Genomic DNA, 20,436 nt, shown 5'->3' with positions numbered 1-20,436 from the left:
GATAAAATCAATCTGCCAAACAGAAAGAATTTGTGGCAATGTTAAGAAAAATGTTCCGAAAACCAGAGTGTTCTAAAATAAATTAGAGTTCAATGCTCAGGGTAGGTTTTAAGCATAATCTATTACTTCAGCAACTTTTACAGTGGGCTACCTCCCATTTTGAAAGTGGTTTTTCAAACAGAAACTTTGTTCTATCTCCATGAAATATCACATGCAATATGGTAGCAGTCTGTAAATTCTAAGTTGAGTCTTGACCAATGGGCAATCCACAGTGATCAACAGCATGAGCATCGAGTCTTGAAGTGATTGTCATCATGGAAATGGAACATTTTAACTCTGTTCTTATTTCTGCTTTATCTAATTAAATATAGTCCTTATGAAAGAAAAACAGGTTTAAAGACAAAAATATACAACCTGGTAAAAAGGCAATAACAATCAAATATCGATATAATAATAATAAAGCTGAGTTTTAGCTGTGTTTTTTGACACTTAGAACACTTTGGTTTTGAGAAAAATCATGATTTTCTTTGGTCAAGTGTTTTATCTCCAATCATTTTTCGTGAATTTCTTATTTATTTCAATAGATTGAGCATATAATTTGATATTTTCTGATCCTGTTTAACATGTCACATGCATGTGCAAAATTTGAAAGAATTCGATTGAAAAGTGAAGATGATATTGTTGTCCTAAACTTCATGAATTTCTTGAAAATAGTTTTTTGTGACTTAGTACACTCTGGTTTTCGGGCGACGAAATGTACCCAAACTAACTGTTGGAAATCAAAGCTTAAGTGACTTGATTTATCATTAGTCACTGGGCTACCTCTCCATTCTGAGTGAGCGAGTTTAGTTTTACGCAGCACTCAGAAATATTACAGCAATATGGTAGCAGTCTGTAAATAATTGAGTCTTGACCAGACAATCCAGTGATCAACAGCATGAGCATCGATCTACACAATTGGGACGCGATGAACAACAAGATGTAAAAAATACCAGTTGCTCTTACACAAAATCACCAGACAAGTCAACTTGAGGACTGAACACCTTGCATTACAAACATAACATCAGTTGCTCTTATAAAACACCAATTGCTCTTTCACAAAATCTCCAGTATCTGACAACAAGAGGATTGAACACCTTCCATTTCATCAACAAAACACAAATTGTTCTTCCACCAAATCACCAGTATCTGTCAACACGAGGATTGAACACCTTCCAAGATGAACAAAACACCCATAAACCACACAAAACATTTCCTCACATCCACATAAAAAGTTGCTGTGTCCATCCAACAACCACATTGTTCCGAGCATGCCTCTGTCAGTATAATTGATACATCACTATGTTTAGTCACCGAAGTACTGACTGGACACAGTTACATCCTTTGGCTATCAGCCCTGGGGAGTATCATAGGGTTGTGATGGGCCTGTAATTGCTAGCTTGTACACACTGACACACATACCCATCAAGAATGCGCCCACTTACGTCTCAAGCACAATGTAAGGGTACACAGGTGGCCAAACAATGTCGTCCGGTGGCCGAAAACACCCAGAAACGTGACCCTTCACAATGTGTCACCTTAACTTGGGACATTTTGTATGTACAGCAAGGTTGTTCTCTGGGGACAGTCTCATTTATGTTGAATGACTAATAAATTCTTTCACCAAACCTACAGATATCAACCTCAGAAAGGAAGATTAATACACTTTTTGATGACAGAAGCCTGGAGTTTTGCAAACCTTTTAGCAATATAATGTCCAAATCATGAAGGTCTTCACACATTATTCCCATACAACATCTATTCAGAGAGTTCGAGGTCGGTGGTTTGATTATGGGCAGTATATACCATAAGACACTAAAAGAAGGTACTTGTTGTTTTCCTGTCTCGCACTGTGTATTCAAGGGATAAATGAAGGATGAATACAGGGGTGGAAATAACCCATTGCCCGATGACCGAGTCCAGTGTTTTTTTCTGTCGGGCAAATAACCCTGTTAAACCGTGACTTGATATTTCATTGGGCCAACCATCAGTCAAGACTAGCGCATGCACATGCACACACACAAGCATGCATATCACAAGCAGTCCTGTAATCTTGAATGTGGGGTTAAACACCGTTTTAACCAAAATCATAAAAATATTTTGCTTCTATTGTTGCACTATGATAATCAAGATCCTTAAATGAAACAAGTAAAAAACATTGGAAAAACATGTGTCTAAAATGTGTAGTCAAACGTAGTTTGATTAATAATTAGTCAAGACACTAATTAAACATAAACCAACAAATCCATAGAAATCTGCACTTGAGAATCTATCTGTGAGACACCAGGTGTCCCTGAAACAGCTAAGCACGCTCTGCTCTACCAAAGTATCGATGTGTTCACACTTTTCTGACACTGCTGGGAACAATGTGACTGAGATTGACAGATGCATGACAAGAGCATCACTGCAGACTCCGGACCACAACAAATCAGTTTTATGAGGTGTTGGGTAGCTAGGTGTATATACCAGGATTATAACCCTGTCCGGAGTTCCCAGGGGATTCCTTACTTGCAATTCAGGCCTTTCAAATACTAATCCCCCAAAACTTATATTAATCACAAATTGATTAACCCAGCCAACTATTACGATTGGATTGTCTTTGAAATTACACCAAATTAAATAATAAATGTATCGATGTATTGTTTCACTAAAATGTAAGCAAAATATTGCTTAAAAAAAAAAGTACCTAATTTCCGATCAAACATACCATTTCAATTTCTTTTGCAACATTCCTTAAAGAAAGCAAGAGTGAGTGAGTGAGTTTAGAATTACGCTGCACTCAGCAATATTCCAGCTATAAGGCCGCGGTCTGTAAATAGTCGAGTCTGGACCAGACAATCCAGTGATCAACAGCATGAGCATCGATCTGCGCAATTTGGAACCGATGACATGTGTCAACCAAGTGAGCGAGCCTGACCACCCAATCCTGTTAGGCGCCTCTTACGACAAGCATAGTCGCATTTTGTGGCAAGCAGGAGTTGCTGAAGACCTATTCTACCAAAGAAAGCAAGAAACCAGTAATTGTGGGTCTGAATCTCAGAAAACACTGATTATGTTTCTTGGTTTGACAACTCATGGAATTCAAAAATATCACCTGTCTTACTTAAGGCATTTCTCCCAAATTAAGCTGACACAGCGATTTGAAAACTGTACCCCAAATCACCAAACAAAATGGAATCCTTCTCATCTTTTAGTAATCTTACAACCAAATTGATGAGTACTCATCAAAGACAGTTAGGGTAGCATAAACTTGAATTAGTCTCAATTTAGCACAGTGTACAATCCCCTGTCAAAAACTGTTGACACACATAACCTATACAAACACAGCAATAGGTATTTTATAGTAGGTGTCTAACCTGCCTGAATTAAGCAGTAACAGATACCACACACTGTTTACCAATTTGCAACACATGATGAATCATTACTGACACAATAGTATGTCAGATAAATCAAATATGAAACCAGGGCATAAATCTTATATTGTATGTCAGAGTGTCCAGACAGCACATTTAATCTCAAAGGTATGCAACCAGGTGACACATGGTCGTAAACCTATCTCAGACCCATGCATACATCAATATACAGTTGTTCAACATATGGTGACTCCATCTGTGTACGAATATCCATTGAAAAATCAGGTGACTACAAAACTGCGACTGTTGCATCTATTTCCACAGCTATATTTATCACACAAACTATATGCAATATATACTCAAAAACAAAATAAGGACCACCCCAATTTTCAATATTAAATTATTTAATAGTTTATATTATGATCTATATAATACTTAAATATTGAATATTGGGGTGGTCCTTAATGTTTTTGTTGAGTATATATATTATAAAAGCTTACGGGATACTTGAACACTATGATATCTTTAATTTATCAAATTTGTTATACATTCATTGTGTTCATATATGAAATGCAAATCATTTTGAGACATGTAAATATAAATTATATAAAAGATATAAATTACATCCTGGTATATAAATTAGAAATAGAGTATACTTATACATGTGACTGGTTATTTTAAATCCTCATAGTTCTCAACTAAATTAAAGGTGTATTGTACATATTTCATTACAAGAAACCCTCCTAATGTGGCATAAATCAATAAACAAAAGAACTTTCAGTTTTCAATCAATATAGTTTTTCTACATTTCCCCTCAACTACACTGACATATCGAAAACATCCAACAAAGCAGCTGATTATAAAAACCTGTACAGTCTGTCACTGGATTATATCATGGTATGTACAGGAAAGTTTCAAGAACACCTATGTAATATGAGAAGAGGAATAACAGAAAACAAGGATCTCAATGAGGAAAGAAATATCAAATATCTTGTCACTGAGGACCCAAACTGAATGCATGTAATGATAACAGATCCTTTTGGCTCTACCCATTCTCTAACTATTGTAGCATTTACAATAACTATTTTACTGTGGACACTGTGTTCCATAAAATATACCTGCACATGCTACTGTAAATACTGATAAGGGAGTGTGACAGGGTTATGGTCTTGGTCCTTGATTGTTACTGGGATTACGCAACAAATATAGTTTTACCTGTACGTAAGACACAAAGCGGTGGGGATTGCTCATCTGAAGATTGTGGTAATAAAATCTTTCAAGTTATGGTGGTATGGGGTCCTTTTTGGTTATCTGAGACAGGTATTCATTCCCCTGTTCAAGCACACCTGGACCAGAGTGCAGCACAGCTGTTCTAACTTCAAATTGTGGCTGGGCCCCAGCTTACCTGTTGATTGTCTAGTGATTACATATTGTTCAAATCCTTCATTGTCCAGCTTGACTATGTGGCTGAACTGGTTATTAACTGAGTTCAGTCTCACTTTGTCAGCTGTATTAGCTGCTCCTGTGAAGGTACACCTCTATCCATGAAAAACCTTTACCTTATGTACTTTGTTATTATGTTAATCTTTGTTTTCTTCATAGTATTGCAAAAATGACAACTAACTAACATTAGTAGGTATGTTATAATATTTTGATCCAAAAGTGTTATTAATTTTGTCCTTTTTGTGCTTGTATGTATATATTATAAATTGATTTTGACCACCCTGCAATCTACACATCATGCAATATGGGTAGTTTTCTTCAATCAAGAATTGTTTTTTCTTACCTTGTGATGAGATCGGGAAAACCCTGGGCTCAACGGCCATGAACGGCGATACGCCGAATTGACACTTGTGCGGACCGACCTCCGCTTAACCACTTCAGATGTACCAGGTATCATTTAGAAACATAAATCCAGATAGTTGGTAAAATCCACAGTGTTCATGTCTAGAACACCGCCTGTCTCCCTAGAGATCCTGCTCTGTATAAATCCGATCCTAGTTCTCCGGCCTGGCCCACCTCTCTGATCCAGTCGACTGACTGACTGAGACCCAAACTAACACCCAGTCAGCATTGCAATGCCTCAGTGAGTTCCGAACACAAAATACTCTACTCCCCTTTATAATGCTAATCTTGGGACACAGGCCAGGTTACCCGTATAGTGAATCTCCCTCGGGCTACGGCATAACACCCTTTACCTTTGCATGTAGAGTCAATGTCTAGTTTACAAAAATTATCATTAATCACTTTTGTTTTAAGTATCATGTACATCCCATTTAATTATTTGACATATACTGTTATCAAAGTGATTCACCCTAATCGGAAAATGTAGAAAAGAGTCTCTCCTTTAATTTTTATCTTTATTTTTTGTGTGTAAATTTTATCAGTTCATCTTTATTCATGAGGGAATGTTTATAATTTGATTTAACGTTCCCCATGCTTTCCATATCTCTGCTGAAATTCTTCTGTGTACATGTTTCATCAACCAGGTGATTTCTCTTTATCAAGATATTTCAAATTCCTATCAGCATCTTAATACATTACTGATATGAGTTGCGTTTGCTAGCAATTAGCCTCTTTTACTGTCTCACCAACCATTACCGCTCTGTAGGTGGGACAATAGGCCTAAACAACACCCTCCCCATGCAAATTCCCCCAAACACCTCTGCTGCATACATTAACACTTCAGACATTCTTCTAGGGTCTAACAAAACATTGGACTGACAGCAAAGCACAGGGGCCAAGTCAAAAATATCATCATGATTTCCATAGTCTTGTTTCAAAACTTGTTAAAGTCAACATTTTCTGACTGGAATTAAGGGCACCAAATAAAATTATGCAAATATTTGAAAATATATTAATTAATTTATAAAGCTTTCGTTAATATCTCCAATGTAATTTATCATATAAATCCTTTAAAAACTATACCTGACAGTTTCTTGCAAAAATACACCTGCAAATTAATATTAAAAAATTAAAAAAGAATTAACAAGTAAATTCAATCTATAAAATATCATTTTTTAAATTTATTTTGCAGAATATAAAAACTTCACAATATGATTATGATATGCCCCCTGTGAGGTGAAAGTGGAAAGATCTGAGGTAATTAATTGACCTTGACATTGTGAGGTAAGTATAGAGGTAAGTACAAGCAACCATTGTCCTGTATACAATGGATGGAGTGCTGCATCTTCAACAAGTATCCATTTTGCAACAGCAGTCACTTCAATTGCAAGAAAGGGAATGCGTTTGCTTAATCTTTGGCATTTAGTCAATGAAACCTTTCATTACATTTCACATCTCTTTATGTCCCTGACTGGTTTTAGATTCATAAAATAAACTCAGTCAGTCAGTTATGTCCCTGACTGGTTTTAGATTCATGAAATACATACATTCCACAGTCATGGCTGACGACATTCTTCCATACTGAACAAAAGAACTAAGGAACATGAACATTTTGGGTATATTTTTGGTTATGATAAGTGAAAACACAATTTCATGAAATAACCCCCAAAATATTAAGGATTACTAAATTTTCATGTTCAGTATATTGAGAGGTAACGGTTGTAGAACTAAAACTATATGCTATATATAGGAAATATAGGATTGGAGGCCTTAGACTTTCTGGGATATCCCTAACTTACTATGTCCAGTGTGGGCAGAGATAATGGCGGCAGAACTAAAAAGATAGGTTATAGTTTCTAGGATTGAAAGTTTGAAGTTTATTGTAAACAAAGGAGTCAGTAATACTGGTAGTCTGTCTCACAGTCCCTGAACCATATTATTTTTCCTACAGCCTAGCCCACCCTGCAATGCTAAAGCCCCACATGAAGTAAGTCTAGATTTTTTCTCTGAAGCTCTGGTATCCCTGGGGCTCCTTTTCAATTTAAATGGGTTTATTTTGTTACAGTCAAAATTATATTTTAAGACTATAGACTAAGTGTTAGTCTATAGTACGTGTAACAGGATATGATCAAGTTTGATCAACTGTTAACAGAACACAATTAATGAAATTAACCTTTAGTATATACACCAACCCTCTAAGGCAATGAAAGCATTAACTGTTGGTATTGAGAGTAATGAGTATTTGAAACAGCTATACAAGAAAAGAGTTCTTCTAAAAGTTGAATCTTGAACACAAATCAACTTGAAGCGTAAAAAGCTTCCCGATTTTTCTGGACAAACATGAAGCAACACTCGAACAAGGTTTCCATGTCAATCCTCCCTGTGGAGGGAGAAAGGCCAAAGAAACCGAAAACAACAATTACAGACAGGAAGTTATTGTTTGCAGACCTCTTGAAGGCAGTCTCCCGTTTCACGACAAGATATCGCTCTCCTTGAAATATATTAACGGCAATGAAATTTCACTCCTACAAGACTGCACTTGCAGAAAATGTTTATATCAATTTCAAAGCAGAATCTAAAACGACAGTTTTTTTCAAAATAGTTTCCCCAGTATATTAGCTATATTGCATTGTAACTTAATGTCTAGGCAATGATAATTTCATTGCACAATAAACCCGCAACATCCTGGCCACGCAAAGGCAAGGTAATGTCCCATAACAATTTACATTTCAATCTTCACATGCTTCTACCATTCAAAACAAAGCGTTTATTCATTACATGACCCCTTCATTTCAAATGGAACGGTCCTACATCAATGAACAGATCTGTCTATACTGATTCAAAGGTAGTAAATGTAGATACTGTCTGTCTGTTTAGCAGTCCCGAGGTATTATGTGCATAGTTCTATAATTATCTTTAAATATACATATTTCTAAAATTATATATTTTAGGTTTCTAGTGATATTTCTTTGATTTTTAATTCCACAAAAGTGTTTTATATTGTTGAAGCTGACAGCACCAAGATATTGGTCTGAAGTAACATAAACATGCCCGATAGTTAAACAAAAAGAACCAATAATTACCCTAATTTCACTTTATTGTGGACCCATGAAGATCCGGGTTAGAAAGAATATTGATCTTCAGTAACCCATGCTTGTCGTAAGAGGCGACTAATGGGATCGGGTGGTAAAGCTAAACTCACTCACTCACTTTATTGTGGATGGTTAATTGGTAAACCAAAATATTCAGTCAGTATCAGTTAAGTCCTCAGGTATCAAAGAGGGTGATTTCTTTTGTTGTGAGTGCTTGTTGTTTCTTTCATTTAGCAGTATTAAAGCTATAATGATGGTGGTCTGTAAATGAATCTGGGCCAGACAATCAGGAGATTGATATCATGAGCATCTATCTACACGTAGGAGACACGATGACATGCATCAACTCAGTGGGCAAACCTCACCCGATCATGTTGGTTGGTTGTTTGTTTAATGCCGCACTCCGCAAATATTCCAGCTATATGGCGGCAGCCTGTAAATAATCGAGTGTGGACCAGACAATCCAGTGATCAACATCATGAGCATCGATCTACGCAATTGGGATACAATGACATGTGTCAACCAAGTCAGCGAGCCTGACCACCCGATCCCATTCCACATTTTACGACAAGCATGGGTTGCTGGAGACCAATTCTAACCCGGATCTTCATGGGTCCTGATCATGTTAGTAATGTCATACGAAATGTGTAGGTTGCAAGACATCTCTTCAAACATGCTTCTCCCCTCATGCTGGGCAAATATATCACATAACCTGCCTCCTTAAAACCGGGGAGTGGGTTACAACATAATATACACATAGTCATGTGTGCAGGGAACCGGTTTCATACATCAACATTGCGACACAGATAACACTCTGCACATAAAAGTGACGACCAAAAAACAAGACACTTACTCCTTGTTGCATTGTAACATACATAAACTGGATTTGGCCTTAAAGTACATTATCAACAGACAGGTTTCTAGATTATTGGAACATCTGTGAACTTGTGTAAGTTTCTATACACACCTGGCAACAAGATCTGAGGTAAGGTAAGGTAAGGTTACTAATTTACTACTGACAATTTCTGATTGGAACCTGGGGTGCAAAGAATATTTCGGCTCATATGACGACGTGTGTGTGTGTGTGTGTGTGTGTGTGTGTGTGTGTGTGTGTGTGTGTGTGTGATGTGTGTGAAGCATGTGAGATGCACAGATACTCAGAAAATAATGACCACAATTTGATTACACAATAATCATTTTTGAAAGTGGTCAGATGTTACATCTGTTTTATTTAGAATTACACTTTCTAAGTAAAGTACAGCTTCTAGTACTGTTGTTGGGTTGAGTCCCATGCAGGATTCGAACCCACACCCTCAGAGTCAGGTACCTAATCGCCAGCACACAAAGTCAGCTGCCTAACCCGCTGAGCCACTACGACTTCCACCATCCATTGCTTGGCATAAATATTTCACTAACCAAAGAGGAATTTACAATTGATAATTTCTGTGACAAGACAAGGGGGCAAAAGAGTGGTTGAAGGGTCTGGGGTGGGAGTGGTTTGTCATCATGCACAATTATACAGAAAATAATGACCATCCTCTGTTTATGGAAGGCACTACTCCAATATTCTCTGACTCACCCACTTCTATAATAAATGAATAGTCCCTTGGCGCTGTCTTTTGGGGTTTATTTTTAAAAACCCCAACATAATATATTTATGGATAGATTTTACAATAACAAGAATTCTCATGAGGGGAGAATTTTTTTAAAATCTAACAAAGAAATAATTTCAAACCAGCCTTGACAAAAACATTTTGTTCAAGCACACTGAATAAGAACATCTGTGAATTAGGAAAAACAAATTCTGCCTGCATTATTGGAAAAATGTTAAAATTAATTTAAATGTATAAATTCAGAGGAAAAATATTTTTTCTTCACATTCACACCTGATAATTCTTGTTGGTGTAATGCAGCCAAATCTCCACACTGAATATGTGGGTACAAGGATTGTCATACCACCCCTAGGTTTTCTAACAGCTGTATCACATATAACTGTGTATTAAATTCCAGAAATAGAAGATTGTGAACAGAAAGCATGGGTCCCCATGCCAAGAATAAATGATAGGCCCTGCAGGGGAGCTGACAGATGAGAACCCTGTGGGGAGCTGACACCTTCTCTGCCTGGTAATACACATTAGCCTTGCTGAAGTCTCTACAGAATGATAAGTATATGGATATATAATAATCTTATTCTTATAATAAGCAAGTCTAGATAAGCAGACAGTATACAAGCATGCCAGCTTGTCAGGGATAGCCTATTTCTTGGTATTTATACGATCTAGGAATTGTAGGGACAAAATTTCACATATAGGAACGGAATAGCACTTAAAGGTGAAAAAAGGGTGGCACATTATTGAATGTAAAGACAAGAGTTTAATGGATGACAACTTCTTTATTGGGAAGGGTCACGATGTTTCGAAGTATGTTCTTACACCTTCATCAGGTGAATGAAACAATTAGGAACAAACAGCTATATATGTACATGTTGAAACAACAACAGTATAACAAAGGAAACCAGTAGTTAATTGGTGGATGGACAAGTGGAAGCCAGGGATTGTTAATCCAGGCATGATTGATAAGAAAGACAAATAAAACTCTTGTGTATCACTTCTAAATGCCCTTCAAAGACATTATTGAATGTGGTGGCCAATTTGAAATCCAAGATGGCCACCAATGGGATGATGGGAAAAACTGGAAACATTGCTTTTTTACATTAAGTGTAGTGAGTGGTTTCAGATATGTATACTGTTGTTAATCTCCAATTTCTTTGAATGAAAATAGATAATACAATGGACTAATATGAACAAAATCAAATAGGAACAAAATGTCATTGCCTAAGAGACTTGAGCAAGTCCAGGTACACATGTAGTTCTGCCAGAAAGTATAAAGATTCCAGTAAAGCATGAAGTGTGTAGATTTCTATCTCTCGGCTCTAATACCTGCTAGGTCTGCCTCAATGGCTGTCAGTGGGTACAACACCACAACACTACATACACTGAGATTAGGCAACAGCAGTTTAGTCAAAGTTCGTCAAACATCAAAACAAACTTAATACCCTACTAAGATTCTGTTTTGATTATTTCATTGCAAATCTTAATTAAATTCAAAATGAATTACCTCAAAGATAATTTTGACTTCAGATGCATATTTTTGGTTACAGAATATCATGAAAATGGACGAAAAAAATCACCATAAAATACTTTTACCTGGAAAAAATGAATCTGTACCATACCGTGTTACATATAAAAACAATGTTGAACGCAATCTAATTTTTTTATTATTCTCCATATACACCGACAACATTAGAATACAAGAATAGTGCTTGTTTCAGCATCTGCCCTCGTTAAGTTGTAGTTAAAATACTGTCCGTTACACTCAGGTTAAGAAAAACAATAAAGCAAACAAACAAAAATTGTACAGTGCAAACGACAGCATTTCTGAGTCCATTAGGCTTTACTGCCACATTAAGGGCACAGTTAAATCCCTGCCTGCCTGGTTGAGTGAGTGAGTGACTGCTCACAAAGCCCTGATAATGTTGTTGGGTAACCTTATATTAATAGTCTTGCACTCACACGTACTCACATACGCTCACTAATATGGCCGCTTTATGTTGCTGGGGATCTGTAATCTTGGCCTGGCTTTCCAACATAAGGGGTGATGGTCGAGGATTTGGGGTTGGGGGTTGAAGATATGGGGATTGAGAAGTCATGTATGTAACTGCGGTGTGGATCAACTATATATATAGCTATACAGCTTCAGTTATAGGATCTGGTCTATAAGCAATAACCAGAATCCCATGGGTCATTAGTTTGTCCTTTATAGTGTGAACAATTATGTAATATTCTTTATAGTTTGTATCAACTTTTAAAATGGTTATTGCATGCAGGAGAAGACAGGTGAGGATAAAGCAGTTTGACTAATCCATTCCCACTTCCTCTTTGCATTCTGACCATGATTACTTTCAGCAACAGCATTCGTATTGTGCAATGTTAGCCAATATACACCAATATACCAATTTATGAATAGAGTCCCCTTCCTCTCAAATATAATTGTATAACTATATATCCTTTAAACAATGATATATTCCCCCAAAACAATGATATACATGTATCCCTTCCAACAATCAACTATCATTGCATAACTAATAATACTAATAATATTTGGCTTGTATAGCGCCTAGTTTCCATCACAGATGCTCAACGGCGCTGCATACATCGTTAAAAACACAATAAGTGTGAAAAGAGTTCTATTCAGAAGCCATCTTGAAGAAGTAGGTTTTGAGCAAGTTCTTGAAAAGTGACTGGGACTCAGTTCGTCTGAGGGTGACTGGAAGATTGTTCCATAGAGCTGGTGCTGCTACAGAAAAGGCTCTATTGTATATCTTCCCAGAACAATGATATATCACTTCCAACAATCAAAAATACTGGACAAAAATAGTTAGGGATATATGTAAATTTTGAATTAGTGAATAATGATCAATTTATTCATTGACACACTGATAAAATATCAATCATAAATATACCAATATCCCTAACTTATTTTGTCCAGTATATTATCCTTCAACCACTGAATAGCCTTCCAGATAAGTTATGGAGTGAGGATATACTCTGCAATCTCATGTTCCTCATATACAGAAGTTGACATCCGTAAATTTTCACCTTTTCACCCTTTAGTCATTTTAGAACTATCACCTCTCCTTCAAGAACAACCTTTCATAAACAATATGAGCAAACAAAGTCCAAGAACAAGTGTACATACTTTTGAAACCATAATACATTTGGACCAATATCCAAGGAATATTAATCTATCATTGATGTGAAGCAAAAACATACTGATAACCATGAATGAGAAGATTTCATAATACTAAATGCTCTCCAAAGATGATGATTAGGAGCTACAAGGAAATGGCAATTACTTCCCCCTTAATGAATAGTGAGTGAGTTTAGTTTTATGCCACACTCAGCAATATTCCAGCTATATGGCGGCGGTCTGTAAATAATCGAGTTTGGACCAGACAATCCAGTGATCAACAGCATGAGCATCCATCTACACAACTGTGATACAATGACATGTGTCAACCAAGTCAGCGAGCCTGACCACCCAATCCCATTAGTCTCCTCTTACAACTAGCATGGGTTACTGAAGATCAATTCTAACCCGGACCTTCACGGGTCCCCTTAATGAATAATGTTGATGATATATAACACAAGAAAAAAGGAGTACTGTATGATTGTTTATGAATTGCTGACAACGAAGTGGCCATCTGTTGAAACAGGTTTTATACTGTGATGACTGACTGACTGAGTTTTGGTTTTACGCCGCTTTTAGCAATATTCCAGCAACATCACGTCGGGGGACACCAGAAATGGGCTTCAGACATTGTACCCATGTGGGGATTCGAACCCGGGTCCTCGGCGTGCCGAGCCAACACTTTAACCACTAGGCTACCCCACCGCCCTATACTGTGATGAAGGCTAAATACAGGACTTAGAGCAGATATGTAATGAAGGTAGAGTAGTTGCAGGTATTACTAGATTTATTCCAGTCAGTAAGCATGGCTCCAGCTCTGAACCCTGTTGCCCTTGTTTGACACTATATTTGGCCGACTATGACATAAAGTGACATAACAAAGACCTAAAATAAGAACAGCAGGGAGTATGAAAAACAACAGCTGCCAATTACTTCTTCAGACTCTTTTAACCAATCAGTTGCCTTGTTTCTGCAACAGCCAACCAAATATAACCATAAGCTGCATAATGACCACTTGGTACAGAGAGTTGAACCATTACATCTCCGGTCCCACCTATGTAATAAATGTCACTAGTTACATTGTCCACTTGAACAATTACCTACCCCTCTTGAACAATCACATACTCTTCTTGGACAATGACAGAGCCCGAATGTCTCCCTAGATTTATCAAGAGTACAAACCTCCCGTTCCGCCAACGGTGTTCAGCAACGTCAGCGACAACCTCCCCTCCATGTACACAGTGCAGTCCACAGTGTCTATTATATAGCAACAATACCCACGATGTTGCAAACGTCATGCTTCACGAATAATGATGTCCCAACAAGCTTTGTATTGTATTTCCTAAGTCTGTTTTTATGAAAACATACATCATGGTGAAAGGCTGTGTGACAGCTCCCCATGCTGTCAGTAAATCATACTATGTAATAACTAGATTAACGTACCATGACTTCAAGTCATTTATGACATCTTTTTTCGGTATCACATGATATCTCAGTGCACAACAGTGAGTATTCAACAGAAAGTCAAGCCTCCATAACTGTATATTTCAGAGTTTCGCTTCGACATGCCTTTCTTTCCAGAGGGAAGAAATAAGATCTGATCATAATGAGACTCCCTTGTCTATTTTAGCCAGATTTGATAGTTCAAGATCCTACATAAATAAAAAAACTGTTTCAAAATCAGAAATGTCATTAGCAGATTCCATCATGATTCAAACAGACTCACAATCATATGTTTATGAATCACTATCAAATAGTCACTACACCTCGTATGAACATGGGATTCACCCCAATATATCCCTGGACTATTCTATAAACCACCCTACAAGAACCAGGTAAGATTCCCAATCTAAACAATCATCCTAAGATGAAGGTACATTATTACCTGGCAAGTCCACACAAACATTCCAATAACCATCTCATATCATCACAGGATAAAACCAATATATCCCTGGACTATTCTATAAACCACCCTACAAGAACCAGGTGAGATTCCAGATCTAAACATCCATCCCAAAATGCAGGTATTACCTGGTGAGTCAACAGTCCAATAACCATCTCAACATTCCAATAACCATCTGTGGTTCTTGAACCTCCCATAGGTATGTCCATTTAAACATTCCAAGCCAGTCTTGGGTTATGTGGAGCTCTTGGTTGTGTGGAGCTCGTCCCAGGTGCAGTAAACTACCTACACTACCAACACCTGTAATTACCTGTAATCAGTTCGATCATGTGAAGCGAGCACAACAGCAGCATCACGAGCAACACCACCAACTACCCCTTTGTGTCAGGACAACTGCACCACAAAGACACATTCAACCTGTCGTCTGCGACAAATTTAGATTTAACAAAACAATTTTTCAAAGCAGAATGTCTCACCTTACAAATATCTGATATTTACAAACACAAATCTATGTCAATGAACATCACATCTTAAATATATATAAAACTGTTTTTATCAATTTCGATCACTCACAAGGTTATACCATATTCATAAAATTCATAACTATGTTTTAAAACTCTGCTATGTTATGAGGATATTACGGTACAGAATACATAATTATAAGAGCAATCTGTTGCAGAAGAATCAATAATCTGACTGGTTGTCAATATCAACTCGTCAATCATAACTTCACTCACTGATTTTTTCCATAAATGCAGCATGTCAGGAGATGCTAAATTACCATGGGTAAATTTAGAACAAGTCAGTTTCATATATATTTATATAGCTGACAATTGATCATCCACTGTTGTCAGCTGATTGTATTGAATCTGTGGCTATTCAGTGCTATGAAGGAATAATTCATTAGCTGCAACTTGACCTCTTGTTACAACGATGTATATGTAAACAACATACCATGGCCCCACCAAAGTTAGTTTTCTGTTTAAAATATATAAATATAATTTGTTTTTATTTAGTTTTTGGATTATGTGAAATGACCATTGAATCTCTCAAGATTTCTTGCACAAATTGATCTCCATTAAATTTTACACAAGTTAAGATTTTTACCTTGCTGAAAAAACACAAAACAATTAAACTTTGATTCAGAAGACATCTAAAAAACCCTACTATATTTTGTGACTAATATTTGAGGTAATTGTGCAACGATGACTATTTAACCCTGTTTTCTTAAACAATTAGTGTACAGACAGTCAAGGAAATACCATTATCAACTCAATGGGAAGTATACAACACAAACAGTCTGTGAGCTACTACAAGGATAATTGTCACTTTACCATCTCATCCTTATGGGTGCCCATTTACTGCTGGGTGAACTGAGGCGGATTTTTCCCAAAAGAACAAAGTGGCTAGAAATCCAGCTGCCTAACATGTCACCAGTCCCAAGACAGATGTTTGCTTAACTTCAGATGTTTTGTGACATGTGACCTTTCCACAGAATCATGTGCCACAAGAAATAAAGTGAATCTTTATTCCTAATATAGGAATAAAGTGCAAATGTATTAGTTGATTCAGATTATAATCATTCAAATCGTCTATCCAATCCAAAAATTATTTCCACTTGTACGTATCAGTTGACAATTTCAAAAGGTGCATATTTTCATATTGTTATCATTATTAAAGTCTGTGAGTGAGTGAGTGAGTGTAGCAATATTCCAGCAATATCCTGTCATGATGATACCAGAAATGGACTTCACACATTGTACCCATGTAGGGAATCAAACCCGGGTCTTCAGCATGATGAGCAAATGCTTTAACCACTTGGCTACCCCACCACCCCTCTAGAGAGGTAAAGATGAATACCATCACCACAGCTGTTCTTTGCTGGCTCAACAAAAGTTTTTCTACACAGGTTCTCACTAACACACACTCTATGTTGATGCAGTCTGCAGATGATATTGAGTAAAATGTATTGTATATTAACCAAACACATCCATGTTGGTTTTGTATGGCCAAAGTGCAGAAACACCATGATGAAAATATCACATCTAAACCTGGAACTGGATTCTGTAGTTTGGGAATGAACCAAGCAAATACTATGATGCAATAACATATCTCAGGGTAATATTAGCAGGAAGTGATGGTTTAATATGAAATTCTACTTATTTCTTGTATCCTTTGATTTTTTATCAAGCTCAGATGAACACTTGCTCGATTTACTTTCTGCAATATGTACATCTGATTCAGCATATATTTGAAGTGGAAGCAGATAGACATAAAAGTCGTTCATAGGAATGTAGTTTCTCATGTACATTAATTCTTTCCCTTGGAAGCTGTTGATGAGGGCAACTAGCTGAATATAAACTGGGCCATTAACTGCAGAGAGCACTCACTTTGCACTTTAATATTCAGGATTTAAACTCCTACTATCATTTTATTGGGCATCTACAAAGAGAACTTGGAGTGAGATACCTTTCAACTTCATCTCAAGAACATCACCCACTATTTCTTGTATTTCTCGAGCCAAAAAATATTTACATCCAATCTTTAAGGGACATCTTTCTTATCTTTGGGAGTGTGTTGAGTTTAATGCCATGTTAAAGTTATATCAGGGCAGGTCATCTTCATGTGCGAGGATGAGCGTAGGTGAGTTTTACGCCGCTTTTAGCAATATTCCAGCAATATCACGGTGGGGACACCAGATATGGGCTTCACACATTTTACCCATGTGGGGATTCGAATCCAGGTCTTTGGTGTGATGAGTGAACACTTTAACCACTAGGCTACCCCGACGCTCCTCATGTGGGATGAAAACCCACAGCGATGTTTCAAGCTATGGCAAAACCTATGAGGATAGATATGGTGTTGACAAACCTAAAACATCGTTGCAAACCAGGATCTTGGGTTTCACCAATGTGGTAAACGTCTCAAGCACCTGCAAAATGTCTGCTTCTCTCCCTCATGCTGTGTTATAATCGAAATACTGTTTGTTCCCTCACTCATTCAGCCTGAAGTGTGAGGGTTCAAGTATATAGCATGTACCCATGTGAGGAAGTGCAGCCATGATGCCGTTGTACAAAGCAACCTTAGGGTTACGACTGTCGTAAGTCTTTTTTGAGGTATGGGTGTTACGTTCAAATAATGCTACGACTGTCATAAGTCATTGAGGTATGGGAGTTACGATCACCTTAGAGCTACGACTGTCCTAAGTCTGTGTTGAGGTATGGGAGTTACGATCACCTTAGAGCTACGACTGTCCTAAGTCTTTGTTGAGGTATGGGAGTTACAATCACCTTAGAGCTACGACTGTCGTAAGTCTGTGTTGAGGTATGGGGGTAACGATCATCTTAGCGCTAAGGTTGTCTTATACCACGGCACCTTGGTCTTTGGCATGTTTATCGATATATTGAACGTCACAGCAATGGTCTAGCTATATGACAATGCTTGTAAATAATTATCTAGACCAGACAATCCAGTGACTGAAATTATCACAACACACAACACACACACAGTATACGTTTCCCATATAAACACATACTGTCGATCATATGCATCCTAAAACAAAATTTTATATGAAGCTTAAATAGGTTTTAAATGCAAATTCATCCTCGATGTATGAAACACAAAACTGGACAAAATTTGTCACCTATGTGACACAATCAGTATAAACCAATTTGCAAGGCCCATAAATCAGTCTGAGCCTCTGCATAGAATAGCTCTGTCCCGCTGTGTGTGTTCCACCATGACACGCTATGAAATCGTACACCAAAGGGAATGACAAGTATATTTTCTACTGTGACCAGAATTTGCATTACAAAACCATGAATCTGTCACCGAACACACGTTCATAGAAGGAATACAGCTGCCATCATTACGTCAATGGATAGTATCATAAGTTAATTTAATCCTCAGTGACAGCCTTTTTATCGCATTTAGGTCGGGTTTGTAGTTACAAATAATGGTGTTATTTCTTTTCTTACTAAAGCCAGCTGTCTATCTAAAGTAATACTATTCTGGCTTTGTCAGGTGATAAATAACATCTACCAATGCTGTCACCACACATTAACAAAGATGAGACAGTTGTGAGGATGACATTCTCAGGTGAGTGAGTGAGTGGTGTTTAATGATGAGCAAAAAAGTATTCGCAGATCCAGGATAGGGGTAAATCTCGAATGTTTCATTTTATCTAGTATTTTCTTCCATTCATGACTAATCATCAATATAGAAAGCCTGTGATGTGATCAAAAATGGTGAAATCATCTGTCTGTAAGAGTCAATTGTCTTTCTCACATATTTGAAACCTTTGTTATTTCATGCACCTGGGAGAAAGTGAGAAAACTGTGAGGTTTCAAATACATAGCATTTATGCATGTGGGGAAGTAAACCAGGTGTTTGGTTTGAAATTTGTTTATTGTTTAACATCACAGCAAAGGTTGCTATTCGACAATGCCTGTAAATAATCCAGACCAGACAATCCAGTGACTGAAATTATTAGAAACAATCGACTCCATCGAGGTCACTAATCTTGACCAACAATCCTATTTCCCTTGAATCCTCATAGGTTTCAGGATGACGAGCAGTCTTTACACACGTTTTCCTTTATATACTAGCTGTTGACTATGGAATCCAATGTAATACAAGCTTAGCAGAGTTGTGTCCCTTACCTTATTGAGTGGAGCGAAGAGGTTGGCAAGCTTGTTTGGCGTTTTGCTGAGTTTTCTTCCCTCACTGAATGTAAGAGTTCCTTGTGGGCTGGTAGAGGGGACGGAGAATGTCTCATCAATGGACAGGTTGATGTTTCCTCGACGAGATCGTAAGCTTCCCTGCAAGATCACTGGCTGTTAAAGGACATGATGATAACAGACCAATATCTAATAAAGAATATTATTAATAAATATCTCATTCAAATCAATGCAAACATATTTGATGAATGTTTTTTAACACATACTGAAATTATTTTTTTCCATTTTCATTGCTTATTTTTTTTGTCTTTACCACTTTATTCTTAATATCTATATCAATATTTGTGATTTCTGCATTATTAACCATATATGAAACAAGATTGTGAAACACATTTTCACTTCTTAAATGAGACAACAAACCTGAAGCTCAAGAGTTTATTTAACAAAAGCCCTGTTTCCAGAAAGGCTAATATTATGAAATATGAAATTCATCAAGTGCAATAAATTAAAACTATATAGAAAATATATACCCTGCACTTGTACAAACCAATCAAAACACAGCACTCATAGACACCTTATACATGACACCATGACACAACATGCTTAAATTTTGAAAAAAATGACAATGAAAATAATTAGGCATTCATGACACATCTATCCCCTAATAATATTAAAGCTTGGTGAGAAAACTATCAAAACATACACAACATCACCTACTTGTTTTTGCATACATCTTATTGAACATTTTCACTACAGCACAATGATGAATAGTATAC

At 37.0% G+C, this 20,436-nt stretch overlaps 1 protein-coding gene across 3 annotated transcripts in view; it reads right to left on the bottom strand.

Annotated features, from left to right (window-relative positions):
* Nucleotides 1-20,436, bottom strand: part of LOC124271360 (pleckstrin homology domain-containing family G member 5-like) — an 88,713-nt gene that overhangs the window by 25,803 nt on the left and 42,474 nt on the right. For all 3 annotated transcript variants that reach the window (XM_046706457.1, XM_046706458.1, XM_046706459.1), the window contains one exon: nucleotides 19,643-19,801. In XM_046706457.1, the coding sequence (XP_046562413.1) occupies nucleotides 19,643-19,801 (159 nt within the window). The remainder of the gene's footprint in view (nucleotides 1-19,642; nucleotides 19,802-20,436) is intronic.

This window comes from Haliotis rubra, unplaced genomic scaffold (genome assembly GCF_003918875.1).
Source record: "Haliotis rubra isolate DU_JTF1 unplaced genomic scaffold, ASM391887v1 Scf16, whole genome shotgun sequence".
Taxonomy (NCBI): Eukaryota; Metazoa; Mollusca; class Gastropoda; order Lepetellida; family Haliotidae; genus Haliotis; species Haliotis rubra.
This window is presented reverse-complemented; position numbering and strand designations above follow the sequence as displayed.